The 23,818-nt window shown below is 38.5% G+C and overlaps 1 protein-coding gene across 2 annotated transcripts in view; it reads left to right on the forward strand.

Moving 5' to 3' along the window:
- The window catches only part of MMD (monocyte to macrophage differentiation associated), a 32,771-nt gene extending 9,371 nt beyond the window's left edge, over positions 1 to 23,400 (forward strand). For both annotated transcript variants that reach the window (XM_042451778.1, XM_042451779.1), the window contains exons 2-7: positions 3,736 to 3,817; positions 8,731 to 8,891; positions 11,216 to 11,290; positions 14,528 to 14,629; positions 17,057 to 17,126; positions 20,477 to 23,400. In XM_042451778.1, coding sequence (XP_042307712.1) covers positions 3,736 to 3,817; positions 8,731 to 8,891; positions 11,216 to 11,290; positions 14,528 to 14,629; positions 17,057 to 17,126; positions 20,477 to 20,677 — 691 coding nt within the window. In that variant the 3' untranslated portion in view covers positions 20,678 to 23,400. The remainder of the gene's footprint in view (positions 1 to 3,735; positions 3,818 to 8,730; positions 8,892 to 11,215; positions 11,291 to 14,527; positions 14,630 to 17,056; positions 17,127 to 20,476) is intronic.
- Positions 23,401 to 23,818: the final 418 nt, after the last annotated feature.

Consider the following 23,818-nt stretch of genomic DNA (forward strand, 5'->3'; position numbering starts at 1 on the left):
ATGGTGACCACATTAATTTCATAGTGTTTTCTTAAAGGAACACCCAGAGGAGATTTTGCCAGTTCCTTCCTCTGAAATATAGCCCATAGGACCTGGTATTTGTTGGCGGTCTCCCAGCAAGTACTAACTAGGGCTGAACCTGTTTAGCATCCAGGATCAGATGGCATAAAATTAGGCATGTATATTTTAAAAAATAGTCCCATGTAACGTAATGCTTGTTCTGAAAAGACAAAGGACTGCCATTCTAATGTACAATTGGGTTTTTTTTTTTTAAAGGATTTGAAAACCAGATAGGCCAGAATGGCAGTGGAGAACTCTAGGAGAAAGTGATATGCATGGTCCAAAGTGCCTTGTACAATTTACTCATGAAACTGCTTTCTTCAGAATTAGTTTGAGACTTACACTGGAGCACATCAAGAACAAACCCCTCCTCTTTCTACTGGTCTGTCCTTCCAGTAAGGCAGGAAGACTGTTTGTAAAATGACCTGGCTTTGTAGACAACCAAATGCCCTTGGAGTATAAATTACTGCTGTGTAAGATTAGGGGCTGCATCCAGATTAGGGGAGTTCTGCCATGGTTTCAGGAATGGGACAGGGAGGTGGTTTTGCTTCAGTCTCCCATGCCTTTTGCAAAAGCCCTCCAGATTAGCATGAGAGAGGAAAGGAAAATCTACAGAGATCACCTCTTTGCACCTTTCCTCCATCAGAGAGTCACCTTCAAACCCTGTAACTCCACTGAACTTTGGGAGACTGGAAGAAAATGCATATCTCCAGAACCTCGTTCTGTATTTCAGGTTCTGATACAAATTGATCCCTTACTCTTGTTTTTGTGGGGGCTCTGTACTGAAACACATTAGTATGGCATCTTTCATGAAGACTGTGAACCTAAACATCAGTGTGAATGTTCATTTTGAGTACAAACTACAAGTTGATCCCACAACTATTTTCAACGAGAAGAGAGGTTTTCAAAGAGACCAAAGAACCACATAATATATTGTGCATTAAGAGCCTTGTAGACAGAGATATTGGAATCCAGTATGTACATTAAGGACACAATTACACAATTCATGTTCAGAAATCAGCTCACTCCCTGCCCCAGTTTTCAAAAGGGCCAGGAGCAAGTAAGGTCTCTCAAACACTGTGCTTTACTGCTATTACTGTGACGTAATCTTGCTGGACTGCTCTAAAATCACAAATTTGTGGATCACAATTTGATATGCACAAAATGCATTTAAATCTTACAAATAGAAATGTCTCATACAAAGAGACAGCACATTTATTATCACAGCATCTTGACAAATATGTCGTGCCACTTTTTAAAGAGGCTGTTTGTTGGCAGAAGTGATAAAAGTAGCCTAGTCACTGTGGCATCATAGTTGGTGAGCATAATTGTTAATCCTAACATTTGAGCTGCTGGTTTTGTAGCATCCCATTGAAGGAAATTAATCCTTTACGTCATCTTTTCTCAACTTTGTACACTGCAGATGTGCTGCAATACAACTTGCATCATCCCCAGGCTCCATGGCCATAGTAGCTGGGGATTATGGAAGTTATTATCCAGCTTTTTAATAGTATACTGAGTTAGGAAAGTACATTGTATTTTCAAACTTTTTTTCACGCTTGTAATATTTAACAGGAATTCAGTAAGTGACTGTGCTCCCAAACCACTGACTGCTTCCTATATGTTTGGATAGCATCTGTACATGCAAATCTGCAAGAAAATATGCTTCACTGTTAATGAAGCCCCCCACTAACATATGGTCCATTGCTATCCTGCAAACAAAGGATTGAAGGTTATAGATTAGGAGCTTGTCTAGGTGGCATGATAAAGTACCAAGAAAACAAATCAACAAAGAAAACTAATTTATCTCACACTATGGTGTGAATCCTTCTGTACCTTTCTTCTCAGCCCCACTGTGGAAATTAAAACCAATGTATGTACAGTACTAGTGTGGATATTCATGTTGTTCCCTTGCCTCTGTTGTCTTTCTCCATTAAAAGCTAGGATATGAGGAAAGAGCTGTCATTCATTCTGTGGTTGTTGTTATTATTATTATTATTATTATTATTATTATTATTATTAACCTTTATTTATAAAGCGCTGTAAATTTACACAGCGCTGTACATACAATCTTTTTAATTGGATGGTTCCCTGCCCTCAGGCTTACAATCTAAAAAGAAACGACACAAAAGGAGAAGGGTGGGGAAGGGGATGAGGGCCTCTGTAATACTGTATAAGTGCAGGATCATGTTACCCATATACGTTCTCTGTAAACCACATAAATCACTGGTGCTATATGAATGAATAAAAAGCTGATTTCAGACTTCTGAAGTCTGAGGTTTAGAATTACTAATTTACATAAAATTAGTATTTACACATTTATGGATGGGGAGTGGGGGTGTTCTGATTGTGGTCTTTGTTCCATCATACCATTGCCTTTTATACTGGAGAAATGAAAGAAAGGGGGAAATTGTGCTTTCGGATGGTAAAATTCACCTCCATCCCACCACACACACACACACACACACACACACACAGACAGACACAGACATTTTGATATTGGAGGTGCAATAGTCACATCGACAACTAAAAAAATTTACTTTAAGACTCGTGCTTGAAGGTCTATGCTGATAAAATGTTACCTTTAGTATTCTAAGTGTCTAGTGTTTCCTTTAGACGTCTCAACCAGAAGTGGGAACCGTTCAGTCCTTCAGTTGCTGGTCTGCAACTCCCAGTAGTCCTAGCCAATATAGCTGGTGAAGAATGCTAAGAGTTGCAGTTCAACATTTGGAGCACCACATACGTTCTCACTCATTCTAATATAAGTGCAGGATCATGTTACCCATTTCTTATATCAATACAATTTTCAAAGTAAATATGTTTTGTTGCTGTGAACTGTCACTTATGGTGACTGTATGAATGAGAGGCCTCCAAGTCCCCCTGTCATCAGCAGTAGTTCTCAGGTCTTGCAAAGTCAGGGCTGTGGATACCTTGATTTATTCCATCTAACTGTGACACAGTCTTATTCTCTAGAATGCACTCTCTGTTTCCCTGCTGCTTTCTACCTTGCCAAGTATTATGACTTTTCTAGTGAGATACATCTTCTCATGAAGTGGCCAAAGTATGACAATCTCAGCTTACAAAGATATCTTGTAGCACTCTTGACAGCAGAAAGAAAGAAAGAAGCTGGCGGCCTGATCTTTCATAGACTTGAGCCTACTTCCTCAGATGCACAGGGGCCTGAGGAACTATGAAAGCTCATGCTACCAGCTTCTTTCTTTCAGTTAGTCTCATAGGTGCTGCAAGTTCCCTTTGCATACTGATTTTCTGTACTAACACAGCTAGATCTTTATAGTCTCAGCTTAGTGATCTTTGTTTCTAGGGGTAGTCCAGGCTTGATTTGCTCTAAGACCCATATATTAGTCTTACTGTCTTTCTGACAATCCACAGTATCCACAGAACTCTCCTCCACTGCCACATTTCAAATGAGATTTTTTTTTCTTTTTTCCTTTTCCCCCTCCTGCCCCGCTTTCACAATCAAACATAGAAATCAGAAATACAATGGCATGCACAATCCTGACTTTGGTATTTAATAATATTGTAATTGTGCATTCCCAGTAATAGAATATGGGAACATTATATTCATTTTTAGGCCAAATAAGTGTATTCTTATACTGTACATAATATGTCAGCCTCCACATTTTCATCCATTATCTATCTTGTTTATCTCAACAGATTCATGAACCATCCAGCTCCGGCAAACAGTCGTTACAAGCCCACTTGCTATGAGCATGCTGCTAACTGTTACACTCATGCGGTAAGTAAACTGACTTACTGATAGCACAATCCACATGACATCCAAATCATTATAATTCCCATCTGCATTAGATTTTACTGTGTTTTAAATCCCCGCTGATCACAAGCTAGTGGGGGAAGTGTCATTCATGTGGATTAAGCTGCTGACATAAATCCATGTTCTGTTCCGCTGGATTTTATTTCTTTATAGAGTCTTCATTTTGACCCATATTTAGAACTCAAAAGTTCTCTAAAGCCTTGTGAAAGTAGGTCTCCCAATAAACTTATGATTGCTAAAATATCATTCTGTCTCTTTCAAAGATCTACAGAGATTTATTGCCAAAATGTTTTAAAAGCTCGTTTTGAATGAGGGGACAGAAATCTTTCATACTGAAGCATAGCATCTGTATTAAAACAACCCTAGCAAATATGGCTACGAAACCTATTGTCCTATGAAAACATTTCCTGGTCTACTGCTTTTGCTTACTATATGTTACTAATCTGTAAACAGAAAGACAACCAGCTTCCCTATCTTCAACCCTTTCACATTACACAGTTACACTGTAATTCTACAGTGGCAGCCTCCTGTGGAATCCTGGGATTGGTAGGTTGATCAGAAGCACCAAACAAACTCTCTGGCAGACAGTTTAAAATCACACTCCCCAAACCGCAGATCCCAGGATTCCATAGGATATTGCTGTGGCAGTTGAAGTGTAATCAAAATGCTATCCCTGTGTACTGTGAAAGGGCCCCTGTTCTGAACTGGAGTATTTATTGTCTAGACTTTGAAAATTTGCTAAGGTATGCTTATTTGCAAAGGATCCATCCTCGTTAAACAAAGTTAATCTTTGGAATTAGGTTACTGGTTACATATAATTCAAAATACCAGAGATCTTGGCCTAAGTTTGGCATTGCTTTATTTCAATATTCAAGTTCGTGTTGTTTTTATGATAAAGGTACTGGTGATATTATCACTACAGAGAGCTCATTGTTTAAGTGTTTCTGTTTCTGCTTCGTGGTTGGAGTGTTTTGTATATATGTTGAACACTGAGATATTAATTTTTGGGGAGCTTATTCTGAAGCTTAAATGTTCAAACATACATACCTGTGGAGGTTGTTCTCCACAGTTTGTCTCTGGTGAGCCATGAACATCAGCAAATCCCTCCCTTCCCCCAAAAGTAGCAATATGAACAGTAAGCTGAAGAACTTTCTTGAGGGTGACCGTCATTGGAAAATAACCTATGTTCACTTCTGCAAAACATTTCACAATTATGATAAAGCTAGCAGGAAGATAGCATTTGGACAGAGTACTGTGTCTCCTTCTTTCCATATTTTGAGGAAAGTGAAGTGTGTGCATCTCCCTGACCCTAATCTATGACCTGCCTCTGTGTGCCATTTTTATCACTGAAGGGCTGTTTATCCCTACTTCAGTACATTCTGATTTCATGTGTGTTTCAATTTATATTTTTCTCACTAAACACATATTTCAGTTTGAATATTTTTGGAATTACTTTTAATATATTTATGTTGCCTGCATAACTAATTTGCATACTATAAAAGATGTTGCTAACTATTTACAAGTCAGATGTGCTAAATCACGGTCTAATCTGAGCTGCAGAATTAATGCAGTTTAACACTACTTTAGCTGCCTCAGTCCTATTGAATTCTGTGATTTGTAGCTTTTGAGATATCTAGCCTTCTCTGCTACAAGCTACAAACCCCAGGATTCCATAGCATTGAGCCATGGCAGTTAAAGTGGTGTCAAACTGCATTATTTCTGCAGGGCAGGTTAGACCGCATTCTCAAGTAATTTGATTTTTTTCCCCTACGATCTAAACAACTCACATCACTAAGCTAGATCAAAGATCAAAAAATGGTTTAGAAAAACAGCTGATCTGGCAGGAATGAGATATGTAGTTGATGGGATACCTATAAGGGACACCTGGGTGCCCCAACTTCACTTATGTGGTATTGTTAAAAAGGGTGTTCTTGATCAGTGTTCAAGGGGATATTGAGACAATTGAGGAGAAGCCATTATGCTCAGAAGATCATAAGCACATTTGCTTCTAATCACATTATCATCAATTGGGCTTTAATCAAAGCAAAGATGGAATATGGTGAATTTATTGGTTGTAAGGCTAGCTGTTACAAGTCAAAATCACGTCCTTGAATTGCACATAAGCCCATCCATACACTAACATAATGTGCTCCCGGAGTAGATTCCCATTGGGACTGTTCTGAACCAACTGAACCTTTTAGATGACCACTCAAGAGAAATCTCTCAATTCTCTCAGACTAATACATACCAGCTTTAAAGTTGCAGGGTATTAAAGGATGAGCAGCTTTGCCTGACTAATGGATTGATTTTCTGATATAATGCTGATGAACAACAGCATCTACAGTGTTTGTATACTGGAACTAAAAAGAGAAAATACATATTTGAGCAAATGTAATATGTGCTGATCAGCTTATGGTTCATAGTCTCCCATTTACCTTGTGCATATGCTGTATTTGAGGTCTTCACCAGCTTTAGAGCGTTTCCTAAATTTTACACAGATGATGTTGAACAGCCTGACTAGGCATCAGGTTAGAGGATCATAAAGCATACATTTCTTAAGCAGTGCTTTACTTTTTAGCTTAAAAGCAAGGTGTCTGCAGAGTAGCTTATAATGGCTGGCATCCTTTTGGTTGATCCTAACTAGAGTACACTCATACAATCAAGTGTTGAATGGTAAGTGAATCCTATTGATTCAATGGGTCTATTCTACTCTGGTTTAACAACAGGATTTAAGCCAATAGTAGTTAAAGCTTTTTAGACCCCTGAAACTGTTTTGCAAAAATTATTTTTCTGTAATGCTTACAATAGAGCTTTAGGGGAAGTTATTTTTATTAGTAATATTAGTATTTTATTATTACTTTCCATTTTGTAAGCTGGAATGATGCTGAAGATCAACAAGAATGTCATGTGCAACACAATGGAGTGATTTAAAATGAGAAAGTTATACCTTTCTCAGGTTCAAGTTGTCTGTTGTTGCTGCTGCTGTTCTTATTTCATACTCTGCCTCTCTCTCAAAATTGGGATTCAAGGTGGCTTACAAATCAAAATGATTTCTATATAATTAAAACATACAAGAAATCAACGTTAAAACAGGATTAAACTATTAACCATATTAAAACAATTCAATATACATGTTAAAAATAAAAAATAAAACAATTATTATTGTTGTTGTTGTTATTTATTACCTGCCTCTCCCCATGGATCAAGGCAGGGAACAACAATGAACAGACATACCACATCAGTTAAAACACATCAGTTTAAAGGGACAAATAAGATGTACACATATTAAAACAATCCACATTTAAAATCCATCATTTAAAATTCACAATTTAACAGTCATCTGGATAAGCCTGCCAGAAGAGACTGGTATTTAATGCTCTTTTAAATTAAGACAGTGTATTCAGTTGTTGAATCTATTCCGGCAGGTCATTCCACAGTCTAGGGACGGCTGAAGAAAAGGTCCTCTGGCTGACAGTTGCCAATCTAGTCCTGGCTGACTGGAGTAAATGTCCACCAGAGAAGGCAATCCTGTAGGTAACCTGGACCCAAACTAAGTAGGGCTTTAAAGATAAGGACCAACACATTGTACCTTATCTGGAAACTAACTGGCAGCCAGTGGAGTGATTTTAATACTGGTGTAATACTGGATGTCCCATTAATCATTCTGGGAGCTGTGTTTTGAACTAGCTGAAGTTTCCAAACTAGGTACAGAGGTAGCCCAATGTACAGCACATTGCAGAGGTCCAGCCTTGGGGTTTCCAAAACAATGCAACATCCTCTCCTAATTGCCTCCTAAAACAGATTCCTAGCTATGACCACTGTTCTGTCCCAACAGAGCACTTCTGTTACAGTCTGTTGCCTTAGGTGTTTAGTAAGTGTGTTCTACATCGATCTGTTATCTGTTAGGCCTGATTCCTTGTATCTGTGTCTGATAGGTTGTCCCTTGCAGATCTTGTTCTAAGTTTTAATTGTCTTTCTGCTGTCTTAAGAGCCTAGTCCAATCGCTTTTTTGCCTCATCCTTCCATTTTTATGTCCCTTTTTAGTTACTGTTAGTTTAGTTCCACAATAAATTTCAGTAGTTATTTATCTCAGTGGTTGGATGTGAGTTAATTGTCTGCTTATACAGCTAAACACAACTTATGTTGAGTCCAGAACAGCCACATAATTAGCTCTTTCCTAATTTTAAAATAAACTAAGGTTTAGCAGATTTCTCTTGTGAATTTATGAAGAGGTTTAGTAGATTTCTCTAATGAATATATAAAAATTCCAGCCTACATCTACAACAACTTGTCCAGTTGTCTCAACTGCCTTTAACATGAAACACTGGGGAATAGTAAGCAAGAATCCCAATTCCATTATAAAAATCACTCCTATAAAATTCTTATACTGAAGGGCACTGACTTTTCTTTTTAAAAGTGTGTGTTTGTGTTATACCTCACTGTTTGAATTTTTTGGCATTAGCTCCTCTCTAAGCACATTCTACAGTTCCTGTTTTCACAGTGGGCTTAGCAAAGTGTTGTTTTCAGCATATTTTAATTCCAAATACAGTAGACTCTCTGACAGTTTGGCACTGCTTTTCATTTTTTGGGGTGACACAGCAATTCTGTAACCTTCAGTGAAAGAAAATTCTTAAAGGTTTTACTTATCAAGGTAGCAGAAGTGTCTCCTTTCCTTGGCAAAGATGAGAGACAACAGTGCCTTTCATCTGTAACTTTTCATGTTACAAAAGCCCACATCCTTTCATTTACTCCTTTTGAGACAAAGACTAGAGAGAGGCAGGGATTGATCTAATGTACATGTAGGGAGCAGAATGCTAAAGAAGCAGAAAATGTGGCATGGGAGAATGGTGAATAACACATTCTGGTGATTTCCCTAGTTTCTCATTGTTCCAGCCATTGTGGGAAGCACCCTGCTCCATCGACTTTCTGATGATCAGTGGGAAAAGATAACAGCATGGATGTATGGAATTGGTCTGTGTGCGCTCTTCATCGTTTCCACAGTGTTTCATATAATTTCCTGGAAAAAGAGTCATTTAAGGTATAAACTAAATAATGAGTTGTTCTTCCTTTGTTTTGTACTACATGTTGCATGCTGTGAAAGGCAGGCTGCAAGTCCCTTTACACTTTTTATTTTATTATTTCTGTTTCTTGCCAGTGGTGGGGAAACCACCCTCATTGCATGCTTTCTCCCAAAATGGGATTCATGGCCATGGCCATATCCTACAGAATCTTGGGATTTGTAGTTTGGTGAGATTCCAGCACCCTTTGACTTCTCGACCTTTTGGCTAAGATCAAGTGTAGGACTTGAGAGGTTTTTTGAACATAGAGACTGAACAGCCCAATCAATCATACATTTCCTAATTAAACTTCTTAAAGAATGGATATTGGGTATGGCTCAGGGCAAATGAAAAACTCATGACTGCAAATGCCTATGAATGCATTCTAGTTGTCAGTGTAAGCAAGTCTGCAACTGACCTAGGATTCAATTACTGACAAGATACTGCTGATGATGTTTTGAGCTCTAGCAGTTTTTTCTTCCAATGACTCTAAGGATTAATACACAGGGGTAAGAAACATAAGAGAAACGCTATGCCCCCATCATGTTTGCATGATCACAGAAAGATTTTTACATGATATCGTGCACATAGCATACTTGTCACGTCATGGAAGCATCTTGCTAATGCAACTTCTCATTAATGACAAAAAAAGTTAATGGCTTGCCAGTAGCAGTTCATTAGTGCTGTCACAAATGTGAGAAAGGCAATCACATTTCAGTAGCACTATTGAGAATCCATCATTAAACCACCTAGAAATAAATTGAATCCCCCAGTCACCCGGTGTGCTGTTTGGCAGAATCACTTCCTGTTTCACACTTGCGAGTCACAGGAGAGATCCTTATTGGTGAGAGATGACCTTTCTCTCTGATCACAACCCCATCTGCCATTGTGCCAAATGTAAAACCACTATTTTACTGCTCATGAATCATTAATGCCCCAATATTTTGAGACATGTGAAAATAAGTGTTTCAATATCGCCATTGTATCGTTCTTGCTATACAACGTTAGAATAGCGCTAATAAAGTGTAAATGGTGCTCGTGTGATAATCTCCTCTGACAAAGTAAGGTTATTTTTGTAAACTAGTGTAATAGCACCACAATAAACAATCATAATTTAGTACTATGACCACAGGATCAGAGAGCAATGTGATGCATTTTCATCCCCTGCCTTCCACATTCATATGTACATATGCATAAAGTTTCTTTCTCCTTTAATGTTCCAAATCCCTGAGCTAAATTGCAAATGTATTTTCTGTAGATTATGTTTTAAATCTTTCCCTCCAGACTGAAATTATATCCTGCTTAAGAGACTGAATACTCAAAGGACTAGACACGTTCTACTTCTAAATTGTTCAAGGGTAGTCTTTTTGAAGAAATAATGTTTCTGTCTTTAAAATTTATTTTACTGAGTCTTCACACCACACTTCAGCCATCAAATATTCCCAGAATAATGTACTGTATTTTCTGGCATATAAGACTACTTTTTAACCCAGGAAAATCTTCACAAAAGTCGGGGGTCGTCTTATACGCTGGGTGTCATCTTATAGGGCCGGTGCTGAAACTTCCGAGCCAGACTGGAGAATCTGCGGTCGCCACATATGGTGGTGGTGGGGGGCTCAAAAACGGCTGCACCCCCACCATATCAGCGACCGTATGAAAGCAGCAAGGGCGGCGCTGTACAAGTACGGTAGAAGAAAATCTTGGAGACAGGGAGGGCTGGGCAGGCAGGGAGAGCTGAACAATTCAAGCAGACTTTGCATACAACAAGTTTTCCTGCTAAGTACCTGCATGTCATTAGCATTTGAATTAAAATTACCTTATTGAAATCAAATCTGATTTTTAAAATTTTTATTTGGTGTGCGTCGGAAGAGGGGTAGTCTTATATGGCGAGTATATCCCAAACTCTATATTTTAACTGGAAAAGTTGGGGGTCGTCTTATACGCCCAGTCGTCTTATACGCCGGAAAATACGGGTATTTATAAAATAAGATAACAGATTTACAATTTATAAGACCCAATACAAATGAAAAACAGGTGTGAAGAAGAAAAAAGCAAGTAGTTTTGAGTTACCAAGTTCTTACAAGGGTTGATTCAGGTTTGGTAGTATGAAGCAAGCTCCCAGCAGCTGCTCCTTTTCTTGTTGAAATACAGTTGATATCCATCTTTCCATTATTGTCTTTATGGACAAGAGATGATGTAGCATGACAAGAATGCTAGACTAGTAGCATTTAGATCTCAGGTTGTAAGGCCATAATGTCTCTCTTTTCCTTAGTGAACTCTTCCCTTTTTTGCCTTTTTCATTTAGGACAATGGAGCACTGTTTCCATATGTGTGACAGAATGATGATCTATATCTTCATTGCAGCATCATATGCACCATGGTAAGGATTAAAATATATACTTTCTGATAGTTAAAATTGCAATAGCATGTAATCTTCGCAGTTTAATGAACTAGTGACTAATTGTTCAAGGCCTAATCTATAGTTAGAAGAAATCATTTTTTCCATTTAATAAAACAAGTCTTTTCTCTGTCTTTGTGTGATTCTGTTTACATATCATTAAAAAAAACTTCAGTGCATACACCTTGCTTTTCATAGACTTTGTGCTTCCTTTGTATTCTCCCCAAAAACCAGTACAGGTATTCCTCAGTTAATGAAGTAGATGTGTTCTTGGACTTTACTTCTTTAACAGCAGCTTTGATACCAAAGGCTGAAATAATATGGAAAGAACATAGATAGAATAGTGTGCTATGTGTGCTATGGAACCACATAATAAAAGTTTCAGTACATCATGCACATGTAAAATGAAACAACCAGGCCAGGCAAACTTCGTATATGTCACGGAATCAAAAGAGACCACGAGGGCCAGCTAGTCCAATCCGCGGGATTAAACAAAAAGACTTTGAATCTTCTAGACACCATTAGAAAACTTATTCCAAAATGCATCTCAAGGGACGTTTTTTTTTTTTCCTTTCTTTCATCAGCCTTCACTTTTCTTATGATTTCCATTTTGGTGGCAAAACATATAGGCCTGTGCTTTTTCAATAGGCCAGAATAGCTGGTGTGGCAGGCTAATCTGCTTTCCCCTTTTCTTTCTGTTTTGTTCTTCACACATGCTCAGTAAGTGACTCTGGAGACAGCTGCTTACCTTCCCTGTTGGACATAAGCACACATAGCTACAGTAGGCTCACCTAGAGCAAAACCCTATTCTTTCCTAGGTCGAGCTTTATTGCATTGTTTATTCCATCCACACTGCTGCAGCTTCCTTCACCATCCTCCCAATGCCAATGTTGAAAAAATAAACTTCCAGCTAGCTAGACAAAAGACAAGAAAGGGATAGGAAGCTGTGCTCCTGTAAAAAGACTTTGTAAGAAGGAACTTCTTTGTCAGAAGTGTTGTTAACTGAGTTGTGCCTATAATCTTTATTGAACTGATAGTTTGGGTTTTTTATTTTAAAAATGTTTATGGTTTATGGTGCAATTGGTACATTTCAATTAAGTTTTTAAAACCAAGCCCCCAACCAGGGGTGACTTGTTGGCTTTCTCCTTGTTTTCCTGCCACTAGATTTTTTTTATCCTCAGGCGAGATTGCTTTTTTTATGTTCAGGCAAGGGGCTAGTTGCTGAGAAAGAAAACAGATGTTACATTTTTCTTAATTTCTTCTAAATTATGCTTTAAATTTAATTATCTTTTAATATTTGATCTTTTTTGATGTTCAAATTATATCTTTTATTCAATATTACATTAACATTCCCATTTTAGGGAGCATGGTAGGATGTCAGTTAATAAGTTGTAAACTACTTCAAGCAAGGAAATACATAAAATTAAATAAAAATATGTGCTGGAAAGAGCTTTATTTTTTAAAGCATTTGTTATATCAAATGTAAAAAATAAAACTAGGCCTAAGGAGCCTTCTCTTTGCACACACTTTAATACTGTAACTTTACTGACTTAATTTCTCTTTGACAAACTGTGGGGTTGAGCATATGGAGCAAAAGAGGAGGCCAGAGGCTGCCCCAATTGCTCCCCATTTGGTGCAGGACTGTGGTGATTAGATGCTACAGTCCTGAGGCCAGCCACCACTGCACTCCACAATGCTCCTTTTGTGCTCCTTTTGCTACTGGTTTTGGGCCACTTTAGGCGGCTGTGGCATCACCTTGGCCTGATCCTGGGGTGTGTGTCATCTGAACACCACACCTCCAGATTTGGCCCATCTATTTCGGGCCTGTGTCTGTGTCTTAAACCTAATGTACAATAACTGAATAGCAGGAAAATAAATATTTTCCATCAGTGGCCTAAATTCTATTGTGACTATGGTCTCTGGCTGTCCCTTATTATAAGGGATGTGCCTTCTTTGAGAGCCCAAAACCTTGGCTGCGTTACAATACAGAAATAATGCAGTTTAATTCTGCTTTTACTGCCATGGCTCCATACTTTGGAATTCTGGGATCTGCAGTTTTGTGAGCCTTCCTTCTCAGAGAACTATGGGGCCACAACAAACTACAGATGCCAGGATTTCATAGGATGGAGCCATGACAATTAAAGTGTCAAACTGCATCAGTTCTGCAGTGTGGCAGTAATTGGCCCATGGGAACCACATGCATGTTATGGGGATGCTCAGATTTTAACTTTTTAATTCCTGCCTGCAAATCTGTAGAATTCTACAGAATCCTAGAGTTGAGAGAATCCCCAAATTCCCCATAGCCAACCATCTGCCCATTTAAGGAATCCACAGCTACAGTATAGTTCATTTTGTGTTGTATTCTGCCACTCCAACTCAAACAGACTATTAGAGAGCTTGGAAAGTTGCAGAAAAAGTAAATGAAATGTATTTAAGAGCTGAAATGTTTTCTTTATAATGAGAAGTATTTCAGGCTTCTGTAGTTATCTGGGTAAGCCCTTTATTTCAAGGTTGATTGTTACTCCGAGTGTGGATTTGAGTAGAACTGTTGTTGGAGCTTAGTAGCTGTTATTTCAGGGTATTTTAAGGTCATATGCTTTTGCTTGAAAAGGGTTTTTCAGTATTATACTCCACAAATGGGAGTGATGAGAGAAACAGTTTATCTGTAAATCTTACCAAATCTGTGATGCAGATTATTCTGAATTTTAATCATAGCTGTCAAGCATTTTTGATATGATTAAAACAGATTCACTTTTAATCCATATTAAATCTGGATTTTCATAAAGACCAGTTTGTGTACAATATGTTAACTTTACAGAGAAATGCATGACTGTAGTAACTTTTATTTGCTATTTAGACAGAATACACCATTTTAATAGCTACTTCCTGGTTGTCAACAGAGTAAATAATGTATTTCAACTATTCCTTGTTTCTATTTTCAAAACCTAGTAGCCTTAATTGTGACTTCTGTGTAGAGTAGATCCATTGAAACAGTGGGATTTACCAATTTGCCATTGAACAATTGATTCAATGGGTCTACTCTATTTGGGATTAACAAACAGGACTCCAGCCAGGGTGTCTCTCAATTTGTCTTTTTTTTTTCTCCTTTGAGAAATTTTAATCTTTTTGTTATATCTGCAAATAGAATTCAAAAGGTTATTGACATCCACCCATTGCTTCAAAAGTCACCTTAATATTTGTTTGTTTGTTTGTTTTCAGGTTAAATCTTCGTGAGCTTGGACCTTTGGCATCCCATATGCGATGGTTTATCTGGCTCATGGCTGCAGGAGGAGCCACTTATGTATTCCTCTACCATGAAAAGTAAGAAACATGATGATTTGAATGGATACCTTCCAGCACTATAATGCCTGTCTGTAGAAACAGATTCTGTACTGATGTTAACATTAACCATGGCTTAGGAACTAGGAAAAAAGTGTCTGCTAATAGATCAGAACAGGTATGAGCAATGTGTGATGCTCCAAGTGTTGTTGGACTACAGATCTCATTAACCCTCACCAACTCTCAGGATGATGTGTTGTAGGTTAGCAATATTATGGGGGGATATTTAGACCATGGTGGTGGTGGTTGCATGCCTTCAAGTCATTTCCAACTTGTGGCAACCCTAGGATAGTCCTATCCTATGGGGGGGGGGAGGGAGATGTGCCATTGCTTTTCTCTTGAGGCTGAGAGAGTGTAACTTGCCCAGTATCACCCAGTGGGTTTCCATAGCCAAGCAGCAATTTGAACCCTGGTCTCTTAGAGCTCTAGTCCAATACTCACCCCACTGTGCCACATTAACTCTCTTTGGCCAAAGGTTCCTAAATGAAATTTATAGGAGCATGAGAAGCAGGTTTATACTGACTCAGATTATTGGTACAGTTAGCCTAATGTTGTTAAACTCTGGCAGCAGCTCCTCAAGTTTTCAGGTAAGATTATTTCTGAATCCTCCCTGGAGGTCTCTAGTATTCCTTTGTGGTCTTCCATCATGGCTCTAACCAAGGCTTATCTTACTTTGGGGCTTTGCCCCAACTCCGCCCACAGGCCAGCCTTTTTGACAGGTCTGTATAGGGTCTTAGTTTCTGAACTCAAATGAGGTCATGTGTGTTTTAGGTGATATCATGGTACAAATTCTCTAATTTTCTTAACCAGGTAAGGAATACACTGAACTAGATTTAGCAATGGATAGGTATAAGGCCAAGGAAGAGAGTGAGGCAGGGGACAGAATGAGATCCAAGCTCTATGTAGACCATATCTCTGCATGAACCTGCCTGATATTTAACATCCCCAGGGAAGGGATTTTTCTCAGTCCCACTATCCTCACACATATGTTGGTGAGGACATAAGAGACTCGAGAGGCCTTTCTCAGTGGCTGCCCTGAAATTATAAAATCCCCTTCTGTGGGAGACTACAGTGGCCCTCCTTTTGCTTTCTTTCAGCAGTTAAGTGGTAGTAGGGGTACTTTTACACTGCAATGGGATCTTGTAGCACTTTTGAAACTAACAAGATCCCATTGCCTACGGACTTTCCAGACTCACATAGATATATCTTTGAATACTTTTTCACTATTTTCAATTAGCGTTTTTAATGGGATTGCTTATTTGTGTTTTAACTTTTGTAATACAAATTGTTTTAGCTATATATGGTTTTAATCTATGCTGTAAGATGCCTTTTGTCCCATATTTGAAGAAATAAATCCATAAATAAATAATAAACATGAGATCACACCATTATTCTGATTATTTTGACACATAATCTGTAATTGTTACTAACAGGTAACTCATTTTATTTAAGAATTTAAAAACAGCATAATTACCTAAACAGAGGGATGAAGAGATTATCCTGGTTTGTAAATGAACACTTTATGTTTATGAAATATCTTCTGTTTGACTATTACATGTGTTTTTATATGCATTGGAAATGGGAGCAGAAATTCATGTTATTTTTTCTGGCTAAAACAATGTTTACTTTAGAACATTATCTTATTTCTGTTGAGAAACCCAGCTATTAAATTAGTCTTTTCAAACTGCCTCTCAGCATGTCATCACCAGGCACCTAACCACTGTATAGAAAGCAACTCACTTGCTTTTTTGAGCTTTCTTTGGATGAATAATTCAATCAGCATTTAAAATGAGTGGGTGAGAAGAGCCTGGATTTCTTGTCAAAGGAACAAAATTTGTAAGTGCAACAGTGAATGGAGCCAGTCTGACATATCTGCTATTTGATATTTCTCCTTTCTGCTGAAACTAATGTGCGTTTACATAAGAAAAATCAAGCAGGAGGAAAGCAAATTTTTGAATGATTCTGCCTACTCTTTTATTTATTATCAATGTTTTCTTTCTTTTATTCTCTCCTTCTTCTCACCACTTTCTGAGCTGGACAAAAATGACTTCTTAGTTTGTTGGCTTGCTGTTGGAGGATAATTTTTGTGTTACTACAGACTTATTGGTTCAATGTGGATAAAAGGTCTCCTTTTGAGTATCTGTGGGTGTTTCTCATCCTCCAGCAAATTAACAATGGAAAGTTGAAACAACTGAACTGCTTTCCATTTTTAGAGGCACAAAGCAGTGAGAACAAATAGGCCTTTAACATGTATTATAAAAACAGTATTCTAATTGTGAAGAATTAGAACGGTTTGCTCACCCAAAGTCCTGTATATAATTTAACTAACGCTATATATGTAGAGTGAGGACACCTTCCATGTATATAGCTGTAGGCTTATTGTGTATATCTGTTTTATTTATTTTATAGATACAAAATTGTGGAGCTCTTCTTCTACCTAGCAATGGGTTTTTCTCCTGCTCTAGTTGTGACCTCCATGGTGAGTAATAAAATTCATGGTGGTGCAGTGGTTAAATGCCTGTACTGCAGCCATTCACTCAAAACCACAAGGTTGCGAGTTCAAGACCAGCAAAAGGGCCCAAGCTCGACTCAAGCTTGCATCCTTCTGAGGTCGCTAAAATGAGTACCCAGACTGTTGGGGGCAAATTAGCTTACTTGCTAATTAGCTTACTTACTGTTCACCGCTATGATCTTTGGAATAGCGGTATATAAATAAAACAGATTATTAATTAATCATTATAATCTAAATCTTAAGCAGTTGGTTGACACTGAGAGTAATAATAATTATGAATTTGTTTTTTTAAATGCTTCTGTTCATTTACATACTTGGTGTTTAACACAGTACTCAGAACTTCAGGAAATTTAAGTTTCTCATCCTTTACTTATTAGTTTAGCTTAATAACAACACAAATGCTCTCTACAAAAGCAGGCACCATCACAAAACACCTGCTTTTAGTTCTAAATATGTCCTATAGGGGCTTTCTACATTGCCCTTTGGGACGTCCTCCGGACGTCCCATTTTAAAAAAGGGGCGTCTCTTTTAGACGCCCCATGGCCTCGTACGGACTCCGTCCGTACAAGATGGCGCCGGCCCTTCTACATGGCCGGCGCCATCTTTACGCATCGGACGCACAGCGTCCAGATGCGTCGCGCCGCTGCTGATGTAGCGAGCGCGCCCCTGGCGCCTCGCTACGTCGCAAACGCGACGCAAAAAGAAGCTCCATTTTGGAGCTTCTTTTTTCGGTCCGCGCGGGAGTCGGGCCGTTTGAAGGCTCCGGCTCCCCCGCGGACCTTCTGGCGGCGGCGCCAGACCGCTGCAAAGCGGCGGTCTGTACCCCGCCATAGATTAGTTTCCACATCAAGATCTTAATGACTGTAGATGAGTAGTCTTGGTCCAGATATGCAAACGGAGCTCATATTGTTATTCAGAACAAAGACCCTCCTGATCAGATTGGGGGGGAGGGGGGAGCATGTCCAGCATCTTGGATGCATGTGGCTGGCCACTTATGCTTACTTGTAAGATCACAGACAGAACATGGAGTATTCCTCTGTTGTTTTCACACCTGCATCTTTCTTCCAAGGTATACAGAGACTTAAAGGCATGTAATACAAGCTATCATGGCTTCTAATTATGGATAGATCTTGCTTCCATCCATTTGAATAACGATGATTAGGGCAGGAGGCTAAAGATTTAGAGACCTCTTTCCCCTACATATACAAGTTTGTTTGAAACTGTTGACAGTGTTGTTCCACTTGTACTAATAGGCAATGGGAATATTGGATGAATACGTTCTTGACAATTCTGGCATTTTCACACCTTCCTTGAACAGAACTATATTTTGTGTGCTGATGCAGAACATATGTGTAGCCTTTCTAAACCCCAAAGTTGATTCCGGACATTTTTTTTCCCACTTCTGTAAAGGGATATGAGAGGGAGGAAGAAGTGGATTTTCTCATGCTACTCTAGCAATTTTCCATCTCCAGATTTCACCCACTATTGTGGCTTATTCCTTTCTATGGTTCAGAATCCAAAAGGAAGAGAAACAGCCGTTTAGAACAGGGAAGGAATTAATTTTCTTTCTATCTATCCCACCCCACTCCACCTCCATCTCCAGTATCAACCAGCTTTCAGAAATGGTTCTTCTGGTTTCAAAGGTACCATTTAGGGGATGAGTATAATGTCTCATTTAGTCCTCATAGTGACTCAGAAAAGGTATTTGGAGACTTGAGAGTAATTCAATGGACTATGCAATATCTGGTGTAGGAATTAGTAATGTGACTCTGAACAAAATTTGAGCTTGTTAACATTTCTGTTCAGAAACTATTGAAAATGGACAACTGACAAGGATTTTCTAATGTGTGTAAGACAGAAACCTTTGAAAAAAGAAAATAGTTAAACAACTACAGATATCTTTTTTCTTAAAAAAACAGAAAGATAGGGTATATGAAGAAAGTATTAAAATTATTTCATTCAATTACTTTTAAATATATGCTCTTAAAGAATTATTGCTTGATAGCTGTCAGGCAAAGCAATATGTACCAAAGTGGGAAGAAAGCTCTGAACTAGAGGCTGGGAGAAAATCAAGCTGTCTTTAGGAAAGGCAGAACACAATAGTTGCCTTATGCTTTTATCTGATAGGGTTGCATTCTTGTCCCTTGGGGCAGTGTTATTTTTCCTCTTGGCTTTTAAGCAGCCTATTTTTATAATGTTGACAAAATGCCCCTAGTTGGTCAGGTACTCAAAGAAAATGCAATTAATTCTGACATATCCATTCCATTAAACTTCCATTAGAATATGGTACAGGGTTTTCTGTACCATGACACAGCCAGCCTTCTGGCATTTATTCCAATTTGACCCATGAAAGAGAAGAATATAATTGAGGGAGGGGGAATGGTGCTGGAGCAGCATCAACCTCAAAAATAGATAGCCAAAGTGATGCATAAAAGAGCATCAAAATGATGGCGCATCTTCCCTGAGAGAGTAGGTTAAGCCATTTGGTGCTTCCTAAGTTTAAAGGGGGAAAGAAAACAGCTAGGGGGCTTCTCCCTCCCTTGTTGGAACCAGAGGTCACTCAGTGAAATTGATTGACATTAGTTCAAGGGAACACATAAGAAAGTATTTTGCACAGTATGCAGTTAACTTTGGAATGTGTTGCCATAAGATGCTGTAATGGTTACTTCATTGTTGTGTGCCTTCAAGTCGTTTCTGACTTATGGCAGCCCTAAGGTAAACTTACCATAGAGTTTTCATGGCAGGATTTGTTCAGAGGAAGTTTGCCCTTACTATCCTCTGAGGTTGAAAGGATGTGACTTACCCAAGTTCACACAGTGGGTTTTCGTGGCCAACCTGGGATTCAAACCCTGATCTCCGCAGTCATAGTCCAGTGCTCAAATCGCTACACCATGCTGGCTCTCACACCAATGGTTAGATGTTTATGAGAGAGAGAGAGATTGAGATTGAGATTGAGATTGTTTTCCAGAAATGTGTCAATTTTCAGAAATGTTTTATGTAAAGTGCTACATCTGTATTCAGAATCAGTGTTCCATCAAATGCCAGGTGTTCCAATGCACACAAATAGCTGTTCATGCTCACATCCTGATTGTGAGCTTCCTAGAGTATCTCACTGGCCACCAGGAAACAGGATATTGGACTCTATGGCATTGGGTCTTAATTTGGCACAGTAAGAATGCCCCATAATAGTTTTCTAGCTAGTTCTTGCCGATGTGTACAGTCTCAATAGGAATAGTATTATCTAGTGTGATGACAGTCCTTCAGTTTGCCTCCTTTCCTCAAAAAAATAATTTGTTCATGTTTCTATTAATCCACAGAACAACACCGATGGACTACAGGAAGTTGCTTGGGGAGGTCTTATTTATTGCATGGGGGTGATCTTCTTCAAGTGTGATGGGGTCATTCCATTTGCCCATGCCATCTGGCACCTGTTTGTTGCCACAGCTGCTGCCGTTCATTATTACGCTATCTGGAAGTATCTTTACAGAAGCTCTGCAGATATCATCCGTCACTTATGATACTAAACACAGATTTGCGCGCACACATGGGCACACATGGCACACACCTACAACCTGCACTATGCCTCCGACTCAGTATTACTCATATAAAAGAAATTCTGGGGAAGAGGGGGAAAATATTGCACAGGGAGAAAAGCACTGACTTTGTTTTCTGAACACATTTACTGTGAACTTAAGTGACAAAAATGTGTCCTAGAATTACTGTTTGTATATGAAGTGCTTAACACACAGTTCTCCAAGCACATTTCCTTGAGCAGCCCTTATTGGAATAAATAGGAATCATGCAAATAGAGTATTACACAATTCCTGTTCATTTCGTTGTGGCTTGCACAAAAACATTTCTCTCTTGTATTATATCCACTGTAAGACAGTGAAGGCTGCAGTCAGCATGCCTAACTTTTGATTGTGGTTGAAACCATCATGCTGCATTATCATTAATCCATTCCACATTAACAGGGAAAACAGTGTAAAAATTGGCTGGTGGCCTGATGTTTACAAACTCGTTGTGTGTGTTTTTTAATGGATTTAATGAGTTTCATTTCTGCAACTTCAAACATAAACTTTTTAAATGATAGTTTTGAATTTTGAAAGTTAATACAATAGCAAAGACTTGGTTCCTTTTTTTAAAAAAAAGTTGCTTTCTATCACTTTTTCACAAACTATTTAATAAAATGAAGATTGCAGATAAAGTTTTACTTTTCCCACTATCCCCTGTTGTACTGAGGTGACTTTTATATATAAACAGAACAGGTATTTTAACAGCATTTTAAAAATACACACCACTGCTATTGTACAGCTGTACCTGCAGTGAAACTTTGCAAGAAAGAATTACATTCCGCATACTGTCTTGATGGATACTCTTCTTCCAAATGTTTTTATGAAAACTGTGGTCGATAATGGTAAATTTCAAAATTGCTGGGCTGAGCTTTAACCTGCTGTCCTTAGCAGTAAACTGAATTGCCTAATTTGGATTTCTTTAAGAATACAAGTACAGCTAGCTAACATGAATCCATCATACAGTGCCATTTCTAGAGGCAGTTACATGTGTTGATGTGAAAGTACCCCAGAAATGTTGGTTGTAATAGTTCACGTTACGAGGAACTAATAGTTTCAATTTTTAAACTATAAAGCAGTGGTAATGGTAAGGGTGTGCAAGACACTTTGGTGCTCACATAATCCTTACAGCACATTCCTATGCATGTTTACTCAGAAATAAGTCTCATTGTATTTAGTGGGGCTTACCCCCTAGTAAGTATGTTTAGGATTGTATCCCTGCAGTGTTCAAATGACTTCTGTTAGCTGTAGCTTTGCTACTTCTATCATTTCAGAGAACATAGCCTATAACAGTTGCTGATAACCTTTGAGTATTAAACTAGGTAGTGGTTCATCATACACCCAAATGGCCTTTTTCAGGGAGGGAAGCTTAAAGAACTTGAAAGGTCTCATCAGTCTGGGACTTATAGTAGCAAAACTGGGCTTTAGATGTGCTGCTTCTTAACATCTCGGACAATGAAATGCTGTAGCAATTTGATTGTAGAAAATGTGCATTAAATAACAAGATGTTAGAATCCTCATTATATTGAATGGTGTCCAGTTACTGTAGTGTGTCCCACTGTACTATGAATGTCTTATATTAAGATTGAATTTATCCTTTTTTTCTAACTTGCTCTTTTTCATATCAGTGTTTTAAAAACTAAAATCAAACATGTTGCCTTTTTCAGAATTTATTCTGGATATTTTGCCTGTCAACAAGTAGACCTGTACAATATAGGTGTAGGGGGAGGTACCCCCTGCAGTTTTTAATATTCTGTAGACTTGCTACTAAGTTGTTGATATTTTAGAACTGAGTGCATTTGTATATGATGGAGGAAGGGAGAAATGCTCAGATGAGATTGAACTCCAGCTTTCACAACAGTATTAGCTGATGACTTAGACACTTGTTCCTCATCAGACACTTTCAAAGCTATCCAGAATTCTGCAACAGTGCTACACAAGGTGATGGCCACTTGGCTTCTGGTTCCTGGCAAGTTTTCAGGAAAGAAAGAAATTTAGAAAGAGAATAGCTAATGGACATAAATATGGTGCTGGTCCCTGGCATGAAGGGGGGAATGCCAGTCTCCCACATCAGATACCCTATGAGGCATTGCTTTAGAATACACACAGGTGTGGAGATGTGGTAGCTGTACCATTTTTATTTGAATGCACAATGGTAGAGAATGCAGAGGGTCACATTAAATTCCTGCATAAGTATTTGTAATGCCTAGGTAGACGCAATACAGATTTAACAGAATGGTGTGAAAACAACAAAACATTATAATAAGAAATAGTTACTGTGACTATCTTAGAACATCTGAATGCCTCAGTCATCTTTGTTGTCTCTCCCTTGCTCACTTTTTTGGGGGGGCGGGGGAACCCTAATGTGTCCGTCTTCGAATATATTCTCCTTTTTTGGCGTGTTTTTGTATGCTGTTCCAGTGCAGTACTGTTAAGACCACTAAAATATATGTAAAGCTCTCTGCTCTTGTCAGAACTGTGAAACCTGCTCCAATTAATTGTGCTACTTTTACGGTGATTTCTCATGGTCTTTTAAAAGTGAAAGGTGTTTCGGGTTTTGTTTTGTTTTTTAAAGCTGAACTCACCCAAAAATAATTGTAATTCAGTCTAATTCAAAAAGGTATAAATGTATTAGATTAATGCAAATAAACATTTTGTGCAATTTGGAATCATGTTGGTGAATTTTCTATGGGAGTGGGCTATATGTGGTTTTTGTCTGCAAGATCTCTGGCCCCTTCAGTCCTCTGAGATGCTTGTCGTTCAGGTCCACTGTGTCAGACTGGAGCTGGGATACACATTTTCCACTGCACAGAAATCTGGGTAGCAGGGGAAAATCAGATATGGACACCATCACCCAAAGCATAAGTAGCATTACTTTGGAAAACATAAGCAATGTGCATCTTTGCTTTTTTCCCCGAGGATGAAAACCACAAGGAGTGAGTCCTCTATACCATCCCAAATGCTTTGCAAGATGGCTTCTCTGTCTTCTGTACTGCACTAGACAAGATTTAAAAGATCAGGGAACAATACCCATTTTATATCTGTACTAAGAAACAGAAAAGATGTGTGTGTGTACATGCATATGTG

This window comes from Sceloporus undulatus, chromosome 2 (assembly GCF_019175285.1).
Source record: "Sceloporus undulatus isolate JIND9_A2432 ecotype Alabama chromosome 2, SceUnd_v1.1, whole genome shotgun sequence".
In the NCBI taxonomy this organism is placed as follows: Eukaryota; Metazoa; Chordata; class Lepidosauria; order Squamata; family Phrynosomatidae; genus Sceloporus; species Sceloporus undulatus.